Source organism: Chinchilla lanigera, unplaced genomic scaffold (genome assembly GCF_000276665.1).
Source record: "Chinchilla lanigera isolate Chin_1 unplaced genomic scaffold, ChiLan1.0 scaffold00049, whole genome shotgun sequence".
Lineage (NCBI taxonomy): Eukaryota > Metazoa > Chordata > Mammalia > Rodentia > Chinchillidae > Chinchilla > Chinchilla lanigera.
In genome coordinates, this window is record NW_004955450.1 from 14,391,697 (window position 1) to 14,412,015 (window position 20,319).

Genomic DNA, 20,319 nt, shown 5'->3' on the forward strand with positions numbered 1-20,319 from the left:
TATAGCTCAGGGACAGTGCCTGCCTGGCAATCGCAAGGTCCTGAGTTCAATTCCCGGTACCCAAAAAATAAATTAGAAGGGCCATTAAGCATGACGCATGATTTCATATTCCATAAACAAAGTGAGGGGGCGGGGGATTTAGCTCAACGGCGCAGCGCCTGCCTGGCAAGCGTAAGGTCGTGAGTTCAATTCCTGCTACCGGAAAAAAAGAAAAAAAAAAAAAGAACAAAGTGGGGCATTAACATGGGGAGGCAGACCTGCACATGCCAGTTTTGCTAAACGCAATCTTGGATATACCAAGTTACATAACCCAGAATATGCCTATTCGTACCATTATCGGGGTGCATATTAGACAGCTCCAGGCTGTGCAGAATACAGGGGATGTGAGATTTTGCCCAATCTGTAGATCTGAACAAGCAAAGAAACTCAGTATGCCCTGCTAAAAATGACGGAGGGAAAAGCACAGTTGTCCTCCCTACGAATCATAGAAGCACACAGAAGTCCCCAGAGCAGGGCTCAGCAGGACCCCTGCTTTCTAATGAGGTGACCTCCGTCACATCCAGTGGCCTCTGTGTGCTCTGAGTATCCACGACAGCATCACATCAAATCCAAAGCACACACCCGCAGGAATTCGCTCAGGATGTGAGATTACCTTGTTGGGCGGTGACATCATGTGTCCCTGCTTCCTGTGAGGCATGGCGCCGAGCAGAAACTGTTTAAAAGGGAAATAAATAGACTCGGGCATTGCAGTTGAGTTTGCGGGCAGAACTCAGCCAATAACCTCGTGTGATATCCAGTAGGGAAAACCATGGAAAGAAAAGGAAGCAGAATGGAACCGGCCAGCCTGTCTGTACGCCTCAGGCTTGCTGTCCTTCCGCTCACATGTAATCCTGTATTACAGGTGCTCGAAGAATTTTCTTTTGCTGAATTATCCTGGTCCGTAAAGCACTGTTGAAATTCTTTATTATACTCTAACTCAAGATATAATGTGTTGGCTTAGAAATGTGCTTTGCCGTAGTTGAGAGTATTGGTGTCATACGTGTTCATTTTTTGGTTCGTCTTCCAGCGCGAGGTATCTTAAATAATCAGCTAAACAGACACATGCACACTGTACCAGGAAATCAATTTCAAACACCAGAAACTAAGCAGAAGCGTAGCCTACTTGCTGCGATTCATCACTCTTAAATTCACATCCGACATCAGCGTATGGTTGAAAGACTCTGATTGTATACAAAGGAAGCACTTTTCAACATATGGCAACTGCATTAATGTTTTAAAGATGAGTAAAGAAGTCTTAACTTACCATTATATGTAACTCATCGATATTTTGAATCAGACCATTTTCCTAAGGAGACCTGACTCTTTTGAGTATATTTTTCCAGCTACAAGGCTCAGTCAAGACAAATTTATGACCTTTCAAAAATAATGATGGAAAATGAAGTCGGAGGAAACGTTTTAGTATCTGCTCTGCTCTGAGCCCTAAACTGCGAACTCTCCAGTTCTTGAAGGCTTTGAAATGCTGATTCCGGTCTTCTTGTGGGCTCTTAAACACCTTCTCAAATGACCCATTTTAATAACCCAAAAGCTATTATATAACGAGCAGCCAGAATTTAGTTCCGGGCTCTAGGGGGGCCCTCACAGTTCAGCAATGAATAGTTAATGCAGTATAATGTTTAGCAGGTTATTAGTTTTCACTATACAAATGCTGATCAGGGAACGCTTTTATAAGGTGTTTAAAAGAAAATGTAATTAACTGGTTGCGTGCTTCTGTTGCAGCTCAAATTGAAATTATTCCATGCAAGATCTGTGGAGACAAATCATCAGGAATCCATTATGGTGTCATTACATGTGAAGGCTGCAAGGTAAGCCTTTCTGATTGTCGTTGTTTCTATTAATGGTACAGCGTAGCTGTGGTTTCTTTTTTTTTTTTTACTACTACGTTTTAAATTTCAGCTCCTTGGAATTTTGAGTGATGAGAAATGACAGGATGGAGTAAATAAATATTGAGTGTTAAGTTACAATTAACTACTTACCAGCCCGATTATTTAAATGCAGCATGACCCAAAATTGTGTTTTTTCATTAATTTGTATAATATAGGAGGAAATACAAAAACGACAGTGTTACCAAATTTATTCGATACAAAAACCGACTGGCTGAGATGACACCTGCCAAGCGACGCTTGGGACAGTCACTACCTAAAGAAACCACTGCCCAAGTACTGCTGAGGGCACCGTTAAGGGGTTAAAGAACTTAAATGCTTCTACTCCTTCCCTGAGAGGGGATAGAGACTGAAGAAGGAGCTTTATGTTTGCCACTTCCGGTCCCAGACCTGATTGAAGTGATGAGCTATCTGGTTATCTTTTGTAAAATCTAGGCTACTCTACTGCCCCTGCTACAAAGTTTATAGAAAGGTAGTTCCAGTAAGTTTACTCAGAATTTGGTTGAGTCCGTTTGCTATGTATGTTAACAAGTCCTGCCGGTTATGGGAAGGTCCCCAGAAGAACTGAATTCAAGCGCTGGTGCAACCGCTTGCCCACACCGTGGAAGCACTTTTCGATATCCTTTGTTAATTTTTTTTTTAAAAGATGAGTAAAGAAGTCTTCACTTACCATCATATGTAACTCGTCGTTATTTTGAACCAGACCATTTTCCTAAGGAGCCCTGACTTTTTTAAGTATATTTTTCTCTGCCAGCTAAGAATTCCTGACTTTTTGAGTATATTTTTCTCCACCAGCTACAAGGCTCAGGTCTTCACCTTCTAGTGCCCCAACTTCTCCATCTATGAAGTGGGTATGATGCCGGTCTTCCTACCTTTTAAGGCTATTCCAAGAATAGAAAGAGAAATAATGTGGCACTGAAAATAAAGATGTTTATCGGAAGAACTCAGGACCACTCTTCCTCCCACAACCCAGGTTGCCTCTGTCATTTAAATTTCAATTTATTAAGATTCAAATCCTCCTGCTTAGGTTGGAAGGACCTTGAGACAGCTTACAAGATAAAACAGCACAAAATAAATAGGAGAGGAGCTGTTTAAAGATGCAGGAGGCCTCTGAGACAGCCAGTTGCTACAATCAGGCCTGAATTAGCCCTCAGGCTTTTTGCAATTGAGGCAAAAAAATAAATAAATACAATCCACAAATTTGGGTTGCTTCTCTTTAGTGAAACTAGAAAGTACAATGTCATAAAATGCAAAATCACCTACAGACACAAATAATTACTGAGACTTTGGGGAAATGAGCCTAATGCGGTCTGTAATTCTTCACTTGCTGTTAATCTTCCTAACCTCCTAATTTCTTCTCTTTGTTTCACTGTGAGCCACTGTACCGCCTGTAATGTGTACATAGACATCCACGCCTCGTGCTCCTCCCGTCTCCGTGAAGCCTGAGATTTCTGCACACCACCACACACACTTAGTCCATTTTTTAAAAATGACTTGCCCTCGAGGAGTGGGGGACTTGCTATTTAAAGGAGCTTTGGAGTGATGCATCTCTGTGATAACCCTCAGTGCCTCTGATGCCAGATTCCCAAGAAAAAATATATCACGCCCTTTTTTCTTCTATCTTCCCTTCCTCAGAACTAATTAAGGATGGGGGGCTGTGATCTGCCGTGGCCACTGCCACCCCATTGATTTTCAGAGTTGAGCTGGCCGTCCTTTGCCCGAATTCCCGCAGTGTCCCTGCTAGAGTGCCAGGCCTTTCTCACACAGGGCATCTGCACAGCAGTGCGTGCCCATAGTCCGGGGCACCATCCTAGGCCCAGTTCACCACTTGTCCCTTCATTCTTTCCAAGAAAGTGACGCTCCCTCAGGGTCGACGGTCACGCCACCTGTAGGTCGGTGTGACAAACTGCAGTAGCTGATAACTGAGTCTAGGGCAGGGGCAGCTTCCTACAACTTGAAAGATTAGTTCAGAATATGTTATTCAGTAAGGCCTGAACTGAGTACACTGTGTGTTCTACGTTATAGTTTCCACTCTGCTATAACTAAGACTTTTTATTCCTAGTTACAGTGAATTTAAGAGACTTCTGCATGGACGTTATTTATCGTGTTCTACCCAGGTGCAGTTGGCTGTTCCATGATGAATTATAAATAATGATGTCTGTGATAGTATAACTCGACATAAGGAAATTTCTAATCAGATACGTCACATAAATACCTAGTGAGAGAAAAAAAGTGACTGCCCGTTCCTGAAGAAATCATTTGATGAATATTTTAAATTTCATTTTAAAAAAATCAACAGCCTGAAACCATAGGAAACTAGAAAGCCTGTCCGATTGCTGAAATAATTACCTGTCTCCCACGCATCTGCCTGGGGGGCGCGGCACCCGCGGGAGGCAAAGGGCCTGCGCGTTTTGGCCACTGTCCCTTCGTTCTCTGCTCTCGTGGTCCCCTTTGCTACCAGGAGGGTGAGTCTTGTGCTGTGCTCTGACCCTGCCACCAGGTGGCCTGGTTTGGACTCGCTGCTGTGCTTTGGCCCATCTGAGCACCTACCCGGCCTCCCTGGACCGCAGTCACCCCCTCTGTCAGGGAGGACAGTGGCTGTGATCGCCTCCTAGCGTCACCATGCTCGTTCAGGTACGGCATGCAGGAAAGTGCCAGGTACGTCACCAGCACTGAGTGCTGGGCATGGTCATCCTCACAGGCCAGACTCCTCTGTGCCTGGGTAATGTCGCTCAGCACACTCGGAGAGTACTGCGGGGTGTCTGTGAGCCCAGGCTTGGTTATTGTGGCCACTGGAAATTGGTTAAATAGAACCTGCCCACAAACAGTACGTCAAACATGGTGGCACACCCCTGGAATCTCAGCTCCTCGGCAGGCTGAGGCAGGAGGATGGCAAGGTGGAGGCCAGCCTGGGCAGCTTAGGCAGACCACGTCTCAAAATAAAAAATAAGGGTTGTGGAAGTAGCTTGCCACTCCTTAGGTTCAATCCCCAGTATTGGAAAACAAAGGGTTAAAAATGGCTCCTCTGGGAGCCAGTGCTATAAGGGATTCAGAGACAGAGAGCTAGTCCTCCCTTCGAGCAGTTTCTAGTCCAGGGGAGATGCAGCCCACGCGGGGAAAGGTCGACACGGAGGTGAAAACTCAACCACAGAGTCCAGCCTCACCCGCAGTGCCACGGCAGTGCGTGTCCACGCGGCTGCCTGTCTGGGGTGGAGGAAGAGGGCCTGCCGGGGAAGGAGAGAGAGCAGGGCGGGGCAGGGGCCCGGCCTCAGGCGGTCTTGGTGGCATTTGTTCTACTTGGGGAGCGCGTGGGACTCCCCGAGTTGTGGTTGGCGTGGGACTCCCCCAGTTGTGGTTGGCGCGGAGAGCCACTTTCTGGGAAGGGCAGGAGACGTGCGTCAAGGAGTTTGCCCCTCCGCCAAGGTGCACGGCTCCACTGCACCAAGCTTGTATTAGAAAGTGATTTTATGACTTCTTTTGGCAGAGTGGGAGGTCAGACTGGTAAGATTCAAAAGAGCACGGGTCAGAGCGCAAGCCTGGAAGGGTTTCCTTCTATCAGAAAGCCTCACGAGCCCCGACGGCCAGCGCGCGTTCCTAGCTCTGGGGAGGGGAGGCGGAGGGGCAGGTGGAGGAAAAGACCGCGGAGACCAGACCGCGCCAGGCCGAGGATGAGGGGTCGGCCTTCAAAGTGAACAGACATGGGATGCGTGTAACGAACCCCGGCCATCAGTGAAGGTGTCCTTTGGGGAAGGGGTGTGACCTGACCTTCAGCTCAGTCCCTGCCTTCACAGCGAGACACAGCGGGGCTGGGATGCTAACACACACGTACTTTTCGCCTACCTCCCTTAGGCTTTGTCAACTAGAAGTTTTTTCATGACATCGTACAATGCAATATTTGGGCTAGCGAACTGGTTTCTGATTACATGTAAGGCCTTTTGCTCTTGCTAAAGGAGCAGCGAAAAAAAAGAGCAGCACTCATTTGTCAAAGGATTTAGTCATCAATTAATACATCTAAAACACACAACACGAGCGCCTCTAAAAAGCTTCCTCTGCAGGCAGGGAAGGTAGTTTGAATCGTTTCCTTGTATTAACATTCTTTTCAAACAACAATGGAAAGGTCTTTTCCAAGATACCTCGTCTATATAATTGATCCTTTTTTTTTTCCACACAAAGAAATTGGGGAAGCAACTTGCGGAGCTTTTGGTGTATTGGGTTCAAGAGAAACTTCCATAACTGTTGTTTTTAGGTCCAAGTTCTCTTTTAGAGCACGCTAATATTTTTACTTAAACTGTGGGCCTACCCCCCGAATCCATTCTGCCCACTTTTCAGATGTATTCGTGCTTGGTATTAAAGCTGGCTTCGGGCAGTGACAATCAGAGGGGGCCCTGATGTCACGCGCCTGGGACCAGTGTGTGTTCCTGCCGTGTTTGCTTGGATCAGGTCTGTGCAGGGCAAAGCTATGACACTGTAGGTCAGCTTTCATCAGAGATCATCTGTGCCAACAGTTCCACAGGGAGGCTGGTCACGGACGGGGTGAGAGTGGCGTTTGGGAGATCTGAATTTCTGCGACTCACGTTAGCCCAGTGTAGAGTGTGGCACGGCACCGGCTGACTTCTGCAGACAAGGCTGCCCGTTCTCTTCTAAGTAAGGGAGTCCCTTCCTCATTGGCTTCACAGGGGACATTATTCCTGCCCTCCCACCCCATTTTAATTTTATCGTCTCCCCTATCTTAATCCAGATAGACGTGCCTCTCTTACCCCTCAGTAAGACTGAGTTACCTTCTGCCCACCTTCCTCCACCTAGGTGACCTTCGGCTCACAACCATCCAATAACACTTCTTCTCCCTCACCGCACGCTCCTGTATATTCTCAAGAGAAGCGCCCAAGATAGATAGAATGGGGACATTGTGTAGACTGTTCCATGCAGGATTCTCCACTCTTTGCAGCCTCAGAAATAAAATGAAGGTAGACATATACCTGCTTTAACGATCCCCCAAATTTCCAATTTTTAGCTGCCTTGGAAAATACAATAGTTTGGGCAGGCACGGGAGCATTCCCAGTAAATCAGAGCGTTATGAATAAGTCTTGGTTGTCAAAAGCAAATGTGTACCCGTTCCAACGCGTCTGCCATTGGAATTCAGCAAGGCAGCTGTCAGCTGTTTTCTTGTAATTAAACAGCCAATGAGCAGCTAATTAAGACATATGTGTATACAGAAGTGGAAGTGGGTATGTTAATGAGCTGTAGGAATCAATTCATTAAGTGAAAATTGTCAAAAGACCAAACATCAGATCAGCATTTCAGCCTTTGCTTCAGTGAGGAGAAGCCCCAGGCTGGAGGGGACCCCACCAAGCACCTTCCCAGTCATACCCACAGTTCTGTGCAGGGCCAAACTATGAATAACCCCAACAGGAAGTGCCAGGTACATTTCAAAGCCTTGTGTGAAGTAGATTAGCAAGTGTTTCTCTACCTATATAGAAACGTGGTCCTTAGGACCATGTGAAATGCCATCTCCCTCACCTGAAATATAGAACTTTGGAATACAGAACTGAAATGTGACTTCTTTGCTATTTATCTTGGGTTCTGATGGTCCAACCTGCCCTATGTATCTATCTCGACGCCTTTGAGTGGTAATACACAGAAGTCTCTAACCTTTGGAATGAGACACATCCAAGACTTGGCAATCAAATCTCAGATCCTCGTCTTACCTGCTGTGTGACTTGGACGCATGGCTTAGGCTCTCTGCACTTACTGTCATTTGTAAAGCGGATGTAAAAATGCCACCTTCGCAAATTACAAGGTGTGGTGAATCACAGGTAAGGTCTGTAAAGTGTGCTACGCGGTGCCTGGTATAGAACAGGTGCTCAGAGTGTGACTGTCACTACCACTGTTCCCTCTGGATATTCACCAGACTTTAAGTACTTGGAAACAAGGCAGTCCATGAGGGGGACAGATTTCTAATGGAGCAAGAGCAGGGCTACAGGAGGCTAAGTTCATGGCTCCAGGGTTACACATGGGAGCGGCCAGGTCAGAGAACGTCTCAGAGAAAGTGCATTTCTCCGTGAATTCTGAAAGGAAGGAGGGCTTCCAGGCAGCGGCAGGGAGAGGGTTCCATGGGGGGAGCTTGGAGCACAGTTGTTCAGCTTGGTTGGCTGCTGACTTGGGAGGAGAACCCACAGGAAGTCGTCGGGAGGGAACCGCTGACAGTTGCTAAGCAGGACGGTGACTTTTGTGTTTCAGGACCAGATCTTTAGTGACTCGTCAGCTGGACTGGAAAGAGTGAGAAGGGAAATAGGGCTGCCGTTTGGGCCACTGTGTAGTAACCAGCTCAGGAGACGGTAGATGTGGAAACGCAGGAAAACATCAGTAAAGATGGAAGAACTAGAAGGATCCGAGGAGGAGGGTGGTGGTGAGAAGCTGCCTGCGTCGGCAGTGATGTGGCTGTGAGCGCGCAGGAGAAGGAGATGAGAGAAGCCTTTCTGCCTTGAGGAGCTGATAAGGGTAGCGGGGAGGCGGCTGTCCCTGCCTGGGAGGACACTGAGGGGTCCAGGGATGGGAAACGGGATCTGAAGGAAGACAGACATTCAGCTGAAGGCTCAGGAAGTCGTGGGTGGAGCGGGTGAGGCCCTCAAAGGCCAACCTCCGCGTTGGGGTGAATGCCTAGCAGCGGCCTGGAGGACTCCTTCAAACACGCGCATGGTGACCTGGGGACCTGGTGAGGGCCGGGCCCAGCGCCGTGTCCTGCCCTGTCTGCAGGCTCTCTGGGAAGCAGAGCTGTAACCTGGGTGCACCTTTCACTGACTGATCTCAGCAATTCAATAAATACTAAAACTGTGTGCTGCTCCTCACTGTAAATGTTACACGGACCAGCGAATCTTGTGAAACGCTCACTGATCCACACCTATGGTTGCGACTGACGTAAGTCTGCATCCAGCGTGAATTTGGGCTGACCTTTCATTTACCCTAATGAGGAAGCAGACAGCGAAGCAACCAAGACACAGTTTGGAACTTCGCTTGCTCATCATAGCTTTCCTGAATCAGATAATAGTTTCCAAATACCGGAAGAGTATTTCTCCTTCTTCTGCTGTTCACGATATGATGGCTATGGATGGATGTACCTTTAAGTTTCACCTCAATTCTGTCATTTTCTTTACGGTTTTTAGATTGAGAGGCGCAAAGCAATACATCAAGCCCTGGCTGGTAGCATTTGCCAGCTTAGGGGGCATGAATACTCCGTGCCACCCAGCGTGCCATCTCATTGGCCCCAGAGTAGAGGTGATTACTAGCACTGTCATGTAGGACTTCCGCCATTCAGACACAACCGGCGTAAGTGACCTCAAGAATATATATACTGGTAAAGTAGTAATAGTTATTTTTTAATAATTAAACAACTGGATTTGACCACAAATCCTTGGAAGTTTTGGCATCCAGCTCTGGCGCCTGCTCTGCACCATCTCCTGAAAACACTGGCCGTGGTCCTCATCTGGGGAGCTCCAGGGCAGTGAAGCTGGTACACAAATGCCGTGCATTGGCTGTGTGGGGCCTCCCCAAAGCGTGAGGGAGGAGGCTTCCCCGGAGAGCAGAGCATGGAGGTCAGAAATAAAAATGGTAGGCTCTAAAGATGGGGTGAAATAAGGCAAGAGACGCTGGGAGAAGTCCTGGAGGCAGAAGGCTGACGTAGCGGGGCCATGCGGCCTCAGGCGTGAGTGTCATTGGCGCGGGACCTCACTGTAGATACCTGAGTGAGAGGGACCCGGACTTAGCATCAGGGCGCTGGCTTTTGGGCCCGAGTTCCAATACCAGCTGTGGGGACTTCAAGTTATTCAACCTGCCAAGCTCCACTTTTGTGTTCCGCAAAACCAGAAAACTAGAATCGATCTCTGAGTCTTAACAAGAGCAAGACACGACCTTCAAGGGAGTTTTGTTAAAATATTCACTGTACAAAATGGCCAAGTTTTTTTTTTCTTTCTGGACCCATAAAAATGGCAGTTGCATAGTATTCAAACTAATAGGTATGCCTGAACTATATCGCCAAAGGTAATAAGCCCACGGTGTATTTTTAAAAGTAGCCCGTGATTCCAACGCGCCATCTCTGAGGACTGCTGGACTTGACACTACCCCACTGCCCTTCTGCAAGCGAGGCCTGTGTCTCCCCTTGGACAGTCTTTGCGGAATGACTGCGTGTTCACGTACGGCCACCGGGTGGCAGTAGTGTGCCACTGTCGCATTAAAGACCACCTCAACTCCTCTGGACAGCTCTGCCACAGCCTGCCGTGTTCGTAGCTGTACCACCCCGCTGCATTTTGATAGCCATAAAAAGCACGCTTTTATGAAACCCGAAGAACTCCTCAGCAGCTCAGCCTTTAGACAGGTGCAAAGCTACGCACCTAGTAGCCCTCCCGGCTCACAGCTTCAGCGCTTTCCTTCGGGTCCGGGCCCTTCGGGTCCTCCCTGTGGCCCCGGCACCAGCCCGAGCCGCCCCTGCCCTCCGTGGGCCCTCACACTGCCCACCCCGGAAACCCAGGTCCTCCTTCCTCAGGGACACCTGCTCCAGGGCTGCACCCAGTCAGACCAGACCCCACTGCTACCTGCCGGTCAGAAGGCGCCAGCTGCACCTTGCACCCCCCTCTCTTCCAGTCCTTCTCTCTCAGGGTGTACTTTAGCGTTAGCATTTCACCACGTCAGCTTCCCAAGTGCTCACACCCCTAAGGCATGCTGAAAAGGAAAGGTTTTTAAAAAGAAATGGCCTATATGTCAGCACACAAATGGATAAAGCAAATGTGTACACACACACACACACACACACACACACACACACACACACACACACGGAGTAGCACGCAGCCGTAAAGAAGGATGAGCCTGAGTCATCTGCAGGAAAATGGATCCCTCTAGAGACCATACAACTCAGCAAAATATATCAAACACAGAAGGTGAAATAGCGCATGGTTTCCCGAAGGGGAGAAGGCCAGAGTGTAAGTTATTTACAGAGCAAAGAGACACGGTAGGAAACAGGGAGGTGGGCCTTTTGCAGATAGGAGGGGACCCGGGCTTGGAGGGGGGAGAGGGCGAATGAGGAGGACTAGAGTGAGGTGTGTAGGGACCAGCACCCCACTACAACTGTATGCATTCCCTACTGCAAATACGCACTGATTTAAAAATGTATGAAGGGCAGGCAGCACAGCATTCATTTCCATGCAACGCAGGGCCCGGGAGTTCGGCCCTGGGAGGCTTCCCTGGTCTCTCCCGTCACAGCTGAGGCCCGACAGCCCCATGAGCTCCCTTACAGATCCCCCAGCTTTGGACTCTGCCCTGCTCTGAGTCACACCTCTCCGCGGACCTGTCAGCAAGCAGGCGTGCCCTCCTGGAGAGCAAGATGCTGTGTGTGCACCCCCAAACCGAGCCGGCGACATAAATGCCCCTTGCAAGGAGGGGGCTCGGATGCCGGCGGCCGATGCAGTCACTGCGCCCTCCTCCGGCGCATGCAGGACGCCCTGGCTGGGCCTCGAAGCGTCGGCGCGGTCGTCCCATGGATGTGGGGCAGAGCCCTGCACTGCCCGAGCCCTGTGGCCGCCCACTATATGGCAGGGACAGAGGGAAGGTGAGGCTGGGGGTGCGCTGTGACCCCGGCTCAGCACCCAGCATTGCAAAAACACATGCTGAAATAAAATAATCCAGGGTCAGGGCGTAAAGACTTCTTAACGCATGGGATTGGAAGAGTCAAGTGCTCGTGTTTCTGCTGGGCCAGCCGGGGGCTGCACAGAGACGGGTGCTGTGAGGCTGCGCCCTCGGGGGCCGCCCGGCCTGGCTCCCCCCGGCTGACCCGAAGGCGGCTGCTTCCGAGAGCTGCTGAGGAGGGATTCTTAGACACCCCAGATGGCAGTGAACCTGAGCTCAGGAGGAAACCACACAAATCCACACCGGCCCGGCCGCCTGGAGGGAGGTGTAGGCCAAGTCCATGCTTGTCAGGAGCAGCAGCCGGGACCTGTCCTCCTTACTGTGGGATTCAGAACCGTTGCAGGGCTGTTACTACACCTGCTGTTGGTATGGCAGCAGCTGCCGTGAGGAAGCCGTGTGTGACCCTCACAGACACCCAGACGCAGCCCCAGGCCGGCCACAGGGCCACACGGGAGTACCAGGGGCCACAGAGCGAGGGGCGACAGAGGACCTGGGCCGGCCTCTGCGGCAGCTCCCCAGCAGGGGTATGCAAGAGTGCAGAGGGGGCACAGGCTGGCTGCGGTCATGGGAGGGTCTGGGCCGTGACTGTCTACCGCTGGCCTGTGGCCCTGGGCTGGTGATGCCCGGGGAACTGTCGGTGGAAGCACAGCGCCCGCTCAAGGAGGTGACTGGGTTTGGGCTCAGGTGGCTCACGTAGGAAAGCCTGCTGAGGTGCAGTCCGGTAAGGCGGTCAGCCAGCCCTGGGAAGGGCACTATCGCAGGGTCAGCAAGGCCCTGATATCAGAACATCAAAAGTACAGGACAAAGTCATCCTGTGTGGTGGCGTATGCTGATGACCCCAACACTCTGGGAAGCTGAGGCAGGAGGATCTCAAATTCAGACCCAGCCTGAGCAACTTAGCAAGACCCTGCCACAAAGCAAAACAAAAAAGTGAAAAGAGCTGGAGCTCAGTGCAGAGGTCCTAGATTCAGTCCCCTGTACTGCAAAACAGGAAACCCAGCGTGAAAAGTGTGTTAATATAAGCACTCGCTCGGATCCACGTCATGGCGCCCTCCCTGAGCTCCTGCATAAACAGAAGGGTCTGGCGCGCACGTGAGGCTTCTGTGCCCGCACCCTGGAACTTGATGGCGTGTGCGGTGAAATTGACGGTGGGAACCAAGGGACTGTGGCATGCTTTTCTTCATGACCCCGCCATTCCCCGGAGCTGTGCCCGGTTCGGAGTTTCAGACTTTTGAAAGAAGCGAAGGAACTAGAGGGGATCCTGAGAAGAAATACGAGAGGGGACAAACGGCCATGAGGACAGGTGACAGGCGCTGCGGGGGGTCTGCACAGGTGACGGCCCGAGACGGCCAGGCGGACCCTGTGCTGGGTCCATTGAAAGGAAGAGACCGAGGGCGGCCGCTCTCCATGGTGACGCTCATCGAGCAAACTGCGAAGGCCTGACTTGCAAGCCAACAGAATCCAGCGCCCACTAACAGAGCCGCCGACCCCTGACGAGGCACCTGCGGGGATGCCAGGGAGGGCTAAGCGGTGGCACCGGGAGGCGCAGGACAGAAAGCGCCCTGCCGCCCCCGGGGAGCGTGCCGCTCGGGCCGCTGCACACACCTGCCAGGTGACCTCGGAGTATCTCTTTCCAAGGAGCACCGTCCCCCTGGCATTTGTACATTCTTCAGTTCTCTCCGTTCATCCCCAGAGAGAGATTCACGGCTCCTCACTTCCTCTCCACGGAGGACAAGGACACACAGCCCACAGACGAGGACTGCGCTGAGGGAGAGGGCGGGCTTGGTGCGGGATCCACGTGAAGTGCAAACAGAGTGTGAGCCGCGGGGGCCCCGGCCGTGCCCGTGTGTAAGTTAGCGAGCAGCTTGGCAGAGCCCGGGAAGGGGCGGGAGGGTCCTGGCCCGCAGTTCCCGAAAGCAGAGACCTGGGGACCGAGGTCACACCGTGTGCATCGTCCTGGCCCCTCAAGGCCCCCGGGACCTGCACGAGGACCCAGGGGTGCCGGGTGTTCTTCCCATGCCTCTGTGCCCCTCCGCTGGGATAGCGCCGGAAAAAATCAGAAAACAAACAGAAAAAATTTTAATCGTCGGGGACCCCACCCCGCAAACCCACAATTCTCATTTGGGGTCTAACTTTCCAACGTTTCTTCCAAGTTAAATGTACGGGTTCCTTTTTTAAAAACACTATCCTGTTTAGCTCTTTAGCTGCTTTTTAAAAATTCACAGTACACATTTTTATCACCTCTTTCTAATAGTAACTGCGTCTCTGGAAAACCATTGGCTAGCAGGGGCTGAATTCCACCTTCGGGGTTTACAGTGGGACTTTCAGTTCACGCACGTTGGACACAGAGGATCCGTCTAAATTTTTTCGTATTTTAGGTAACACCGTGAGGAACACCCTTGTAGGCTGATCTAGGTCATGTTTTTGTTTGTTTATTTGTTTGTTTTTTAGGTAATGTTTTAATGTTCATTTTAAGCTCAGTGGTAGGCCTGTCTCTAACGATTCTGACACACCTGCTAAGTGGACCTCTGGAAATCCCCTCGGACGGGATGTCCTAGCGCACTGTGGGGTCCCCGGGCCCAGATGCTGCCCTGTCCCCTCATGTCCCCCCCACTGGGGCCACCCACCTTCACCATGGCAGCTTCGACGGTGTTCATCCCTTGGTACCCTTCTTGTGTCTGCATGATCAATATGACCGTAGTTACCTTATTTTTCTTCTGTGTCCTGCCTAGTTTAAAGCCACTGAAAGGTAAGCCAACAATAACAAGGTGACCCAAGCCCCTCGTACATTTGCAGACTGAGAAATACGTTTCTAAGGAATGGACAGGTTTAAGAAGATATCTATGGAAAATGAGGACACATTTTCAAGCATACGAGAATGAACATAGCAAAGCCTATGGGTTGCCGGTGAGACATACCTAACAGGAAAACTTGTAGCTGTACAAAAGAATGAACACTGACAATCAGCGAGCTGAGAGTATAGTGCTGAGAGAGTTAATGCAACAAAAGTAGAATTCTTGAGGTCTCTGTGTAGCTCCTTGGGAACCTAGGTACATCCTCTCATTCCCAAAGCGGTGCTTAATGTGCAAAAGAAACTTAAGCAACAGAAGCTGGGGTCTGTTAAATGTTGAAGGCCATGACTCTGAGCCCTGGTATTTCCAAACTGACCCGGATTGAGGAGTGTTTCCCACCCCGACTCGATCCCCGATAATCCATCGAGCATACCAGGATGGCTGTATGGGTGCATTTGTCCCCTAACCCTGGAACCCTGGAACCCCAGAACCCCAGAGGAATATTTGTGTTTCTTGTACTAAAAATATTTGGGGGATAAAATTTCAAGGTAAATCCCTTTAGATCATCCCATCAAACTCACTGCTTTTGGTCTTTAGAAGCCAAGGACAGGAGCCGACCTCGGGCCTTTGACATAAGCAACTGTCTTGAAGTGAAAGAAAGTTTTGCGTGTGTAAGGGATGGAGGCTGGGCTCTGGGGATCACTTTTACTCGAGGAAAAAGAAGTGAGTGTAATTTCATTAATGGTCTCCTGGATGGTGCCGCTACAAGTTTAATTCTCCATTAAATATTAATGCCGCTTAGCCCTTAGCACATTGCCTTTCGCCTCATACCCGAGGAGCTGACACTAACCTGTTTTATATTTTATAACCGAATCACAGGGCTTTTTCAGGAGAAGTCAGCAAAGCAATGCCACCTACTCCTGTCCTCGTCAGAAGAACTGTCTGATTGATCGGACCAGTCGGAACCGCTGCCAGCACTGTCGGCTGCAGAAGTGTCTCGCCGTGGGCATGTCCCGAGATGGTGAGCTGCACAGTTTGAGCAGCATGGTGGCCCCGGTGTCTGCTAGGATAGGCCCCTTCCCCGCCCGGCTCCTCACACAAACCACGAGAGGCAGCAGAGGGCTGGTGGGGAGCTACAGAAGAGGAGGGTCTGACACTAAAATGACCCTCGGCCTTGCGACACTCTAGACGTGACAGGTGGATGCACTGCCTGAAGCTGGGTGTCATCTGGGAAACCTACGCTTCCTACAAGCAGTTAGCCCCACAGGAAACCCAGGCCAGCAGCAGTTCTGGCCTTACACTAGTACGTTTACCAGCAGGAGGGATGAAGCAGCTTTGTGCTACGGGGATCATTTGAATCCCAGGCCAAAGTCAAATATTTGTATGCACAGGATGTGTGAAAATAGTTCCAGTGCTCACTTCACTGAGGGGCTCTATTTTAAGGCCTAAACACTATCTTCTGTTCAGTTACAGACATTTCAAGATCCTCCTGGGAAACTATCTCAGGTGCCCTGAATAATCAACACCAGATTCCAAGACAGTTATTCTTATACAGGGAAACTGGGCAGGAGGTACAGCTAGTCCGTTTCAGGGATTTTTTTTTTTTTTTTCAAATATATCAGCTGCTGTCTTAAGAGATGCCTTTGAAGGAAACTGTGCCATGGAGGGAATGTCAGTCTGTGGGAGGCCTGCCTTCCCCTAATCCGATGTTCCTAGGGTGTGGACCCAAGGGGGACAGGTTCGCCTCGGTTCCTATATAGTCTGCATGGCCACCCGTGCGCCACTATAAAAGTTTCTGTCATCCTAAGACTTAAGTCACAGAACTTACACTGTATTCTCAGAAATTCCTGAGACACACAATTCAGTGGTTCATCTTACGATGACACCGAAGTGAGAAAATTAGGTGTATTCCTTATGTGTTAAAATCACTAGTTCTCTTATGAGCTAAAGTCACAAGTTGTGTGCGCATTTTCTCAGGAGCTGACCCTTTTTATTTTACTCTCTGGATGATAAGATTACTTCTGTTGATGTTTAAGTTAAAACATAGGCGTGGAGTCACAGCAGAGTAAATTTCACCTCTGGGTATGGATCCCCTTGGGTTTCCTAGAGTAATCGCTTCAAATAATGAAGCTCCCTAAGTATACCTTCTGGAATTTTTACACAGAAGAAATAACCCAAGCTAGGTGTGGTCATGCACACTTACAATCCCAGCTACTCAAGAGGCTGAGGCAGGAGGGTGGCAATAGAGAAGCCCAGCTGGTCAACTGAACAGGACCCTGTGCCAAAAAATTTTTTTTTAATTTTTTAAAGGGCTAAGGTTGTACTGGATGTGAACTTAGAAAATCAAGTTCTGGCATTTTAGGACATTAATGCTGAAGTTGTCCTTAGGTGCACACCCCGTTTTATAAAACAAGTTCACCTGAGGAATGTGCTTTAACAATTGTTGCGAAGTAATTCCTCTCAAGGACAAGGATCATGGTCTTTGCTGTCATTACCAAGTTCTTTCCTTGTTTCTTTATATTTTTCTTTTTTTTTGTTGTTTTTTTTTGTTGTTGTTGTTGTTGTTTTTTTGAGACAGGGTCTCGCTATGCAGTTCAGGCTGGCCTCTAGCTCACTTTGCAGCCCAGGCTGGTCTCGAACTCGCAAAGATCCTCCTGCCTCAGCCTCCCAAGTCCTGGGATTACAGGCATGCACCACCACGCTCTGCCCCTCTTTGATTGTTTTTAAAGTTTGATCCCCACCCCGGTTTAGATCTGAGGCAATTTTCTGATCCAAATTATTTTATCAAACACTCTTTTTTGAGGCTTTAGTAAAAAGGATTATATTTCTTTTTCTAATCTAGGGATGTAGAAATGGACTATAATTTTATTCACGTTCAAGTTGGTTGCTTGAGTGTCTTAAAGAAAAAGGTTGTTTTTGACTATAGGGGTCAACATGGTAAAACCATTTTTGAGATGGTGATGTAACAGTGGAGAAGCTACAGAATCCCTGTGAAAAGAAAGCTGGGTGAAGGATTCACTCTAGGTATCACAGGGTCAGAATAACTTTAGCACTAGCTAGAACTGTTTTGAGTTTTTTGATAATAAAGAGATTTCCATTTAAAGAAAAAGAAGGAGCCGGGCGTGGTGGCACACACGTGTAATCCCAGCACTCAGGAGGCTGAGGCAGGAGGATCACTGAGAGTTTGAGGACAGCCTGGGCTGCAAAGTGAGCTAAAGGCCAGCCTGAACTGCATAACGAGATCCGGTCTCAAAAAGACAAAAAAGGAAGAAGGAAGGAAAGGGAAGGGAAGGGAAAGGAAAGGGAGGGGAGGGGAGGGGAGGGGAAGAGGAGAAAAAAAGAAAAGAAAAGAAAAAAGAAAGAGAAAAGGGAAAAGAGAAGAAAAGAAGGAAGGAAGGAAGGGCTAGTGCTGTATACCTCAGTAGCAGTGCACTTGCCTTAGCATGCAGTAGCCTTGGGCTCAATCCCCAGTACTACAAAAATAAAAGAGAAACAAAGGAGGGGGAAAGACAGACAGAGACAACAAGAACAAACAGTCTGTGGGTACAGAGAGAATGTGGAGGCTCACAGAGTCACAGTCCTGAAATTCAGAGCCCACGTCAGCCCTCAAAGCAATGCCACCTAACGTCCTTACCAGACTGGTAGAAAATGGCAGCTGACTTGCCTTCCCCGTTCCTTTGCTTTCCCTGTGCAAAAGGAGAGCACAGGACTCCCCTGGGCGGGAGGAGGAGGAGGACCCACCTGGCCAGCGGTGGCCTAGGACGCCTTCTCACTTCCATCCCTCCTGCGCAGACTCGGTTAGCCAGGAGGGTAGTAAAAGGAGTTCATCCCGGTGATCAGGATTAACTTTAAGCACAGTTAGGAGAACCAAGGCCTCTCACAGAGGCTTTATCTGCAGATAAGAGTCCAGCCGAGACATAAACTGGTGGGAGAATTCAGAGCAAGGAATCAAAGCTTACCCGCCCCCGTCGAGTGTTTCAGGAGAAGTGTGAGATTCTGGGTGATCTGGGGAGTTGCTGGGGCCGTTGCTCTACTGTAAATGTGGGGAAGCGTTATAGACACAAACCCACCCCACAGGGTTCGTATGCAGCGCTCTCCTTGAAGATCAGTGAGAACAGCAGAAACTGTCGCTTCAAGACGGGTCTGAGGAGTCCCCAGGGGCTTCCAGGGGCCGTGAGGGGAGGAGGGGCCTTCTCAGGGTAGGGACGGTGGGAGATGCCGCTCAGGGAGTGACCCAGTCTGTCCGGGCCTCTGCAGAAGCCCCAGAGGCAGCTGTCTGAGGAGGAAGGCCCTCGTGTGAACATCAGAGCAGGGAATCTAACGAAAGTGGAGGCTGGACCACTTCTGCCTCTGTCCCCAGGGCGGCTGTGCGCCCGGCTGTGCTGAGCTGGGGCAGGCGGAGGTCCCGCCCGGCTGCTCGGTGCAGAGTGAGTGAGCCCTTAGTTGCATCTCAGGGTACCCTCCCTGTGAGCCCAGGACAGGTGACAGCCGGGAAACAGCAGGGTGTGGGGAGGGTTGCCCCTGGCGCGCTCCTTTGGGTCCTGGCTCTGTTTCTGAGTCGCAGCTTTGCCAGGATGTGTGCTGCCAGGGAGGCACGGAGCCGGCCTGTGTGGGGCGGAGGGGTTGTCAGGGGGCACGATGTCCTGACTGGGGGCCACGGGGCTTCTGACCGAGACGGCCCGAGGCTCAGCCCTCCTGCCGGCGGGAGAGGACGGCGAGAGTGAGCGCTGCGGCTTTTGTCTTCCAGCCGTGAAGTTCGGGCGGATGTCGAAGAAGCAGAGGGACAGCTTGTACGCAGAGGTGCAGAAGCACCGGCTGCAGCAGCAGCAGCGAGACCACCAGCAGCAGCCCGGGGAGGCCGAGCCGCTGACGCCCACCTACAGCATCTCGGCCAACGGGCTCACAGAGCTGCACGAGGACCTCAGCACCTACATGGACGGCCACACCCCCGAGGGCAGCAAGGCCGACGCGGCGGTCAGCAGCTTCTACCTGGACATCCAGCCCTCCCCGGACCAGTCGGGGCTGGACATCAATGGGATCAAACCCGAGCCCATCTGTGACTACACACCAGCATCCGGCTTCTTTCCCTACTGCTCCTTCACCAACGGAGAGACCTCCCCGACCGTGTCCATGGCAGAGCTAGGTAAGCGTGCGCACGCAGCCGCCGAGGCGCCGCCCCCCGCCGCAGAACGGTCAGGTGGCCGGAGCAACGCAAAGCCACTCACCTGGGTCATCCAGGCTACTTTGGGCTCCAGCTGACCTCCTTTATTTTTTAATTTTCTAAATTTTTTGGCACGACTGAGGATTTGAGCCAAGGTCTTTGCACTGAGCTGCATCCCCAGCCCTTTTTCATTTTGGTACAAGGTTTCACTAAGTTGCCCAGGTCAGAATCAAACTCGATCTTCCTGCCTCAGCCTCCCAGAGTGCTGGGCTCGCCCCCTTGCTCTTGACGGGGCACTGTTTCGCGAAGTGTAGCCAGAAAACTCATTTACCCCTCAGCACCACACAGGAGACGGATGAGCGAGGTCGGCCTTTGCGCTCTGCAGAGAATAGCACACGCTGGCGGCTGCATCAGCCTCCTACATCGCTTCCCTTACCTACACTCCAGGTATCGCTTTACACCTGAGGTCACAGCCCCCAAGCTAAACCTGGCAGGTACACAGGTTTTTCTTTCCAGTGTGGAATTTATGAATTATTGAACTGATTGCCAAAATTTAAATTTTGTCTGTTTTTTCAATGACACATAATCATGCATACTTACGGAGGACACTTTTGACGGCTTGATTCATGTTCACAGTGTAAAATCATCAGGAGTACTCAGAGCAACTGTCACTGCACACATCTCTCATTTCCGTGTAGAGAGAATATTCAAACTCCTCACATCACATCTAGTGATTTTTTTTTTTTTTTTT

At 50.3% G+C, this 20,319-nt stretch overlaps 1 protein-coding gene across 3 annotated transcripts in view; it reads left to right on the plus strand.

Annotated features, from left to right (window-relative positions):
• Window positions 1-20,319, plus strand: part of Rora (RAR-related orphan receptor A) — a 172,413-nt gene that overhangs the window by 129,498 nt on the left and 22,596 nt on the right. For all 3 annotated transcript variants that reach the window (XM_013518928.1, XM_013518926.1, XM_013518925.1), the window contains exons 2-4: window positions 1,777-1,862; window positions 15,287-15,428; window positions 19,155-19,550. In XM_013518928.1, coding sequence (XP_013374382.1) covers window positions 15,416-15,428; window positions 19,155-19,550 — 409 coding nt within the window. In that variant the 5' untranslated portion in view covers window positions 1,777-1,862; window positions 15,287-15,415. The remainder of the gene's footprint in view (window positions 1-1,776; window positions 1,863-15,286; window positions 15,429-19,154; window positions 19,551-20,319) is intronic.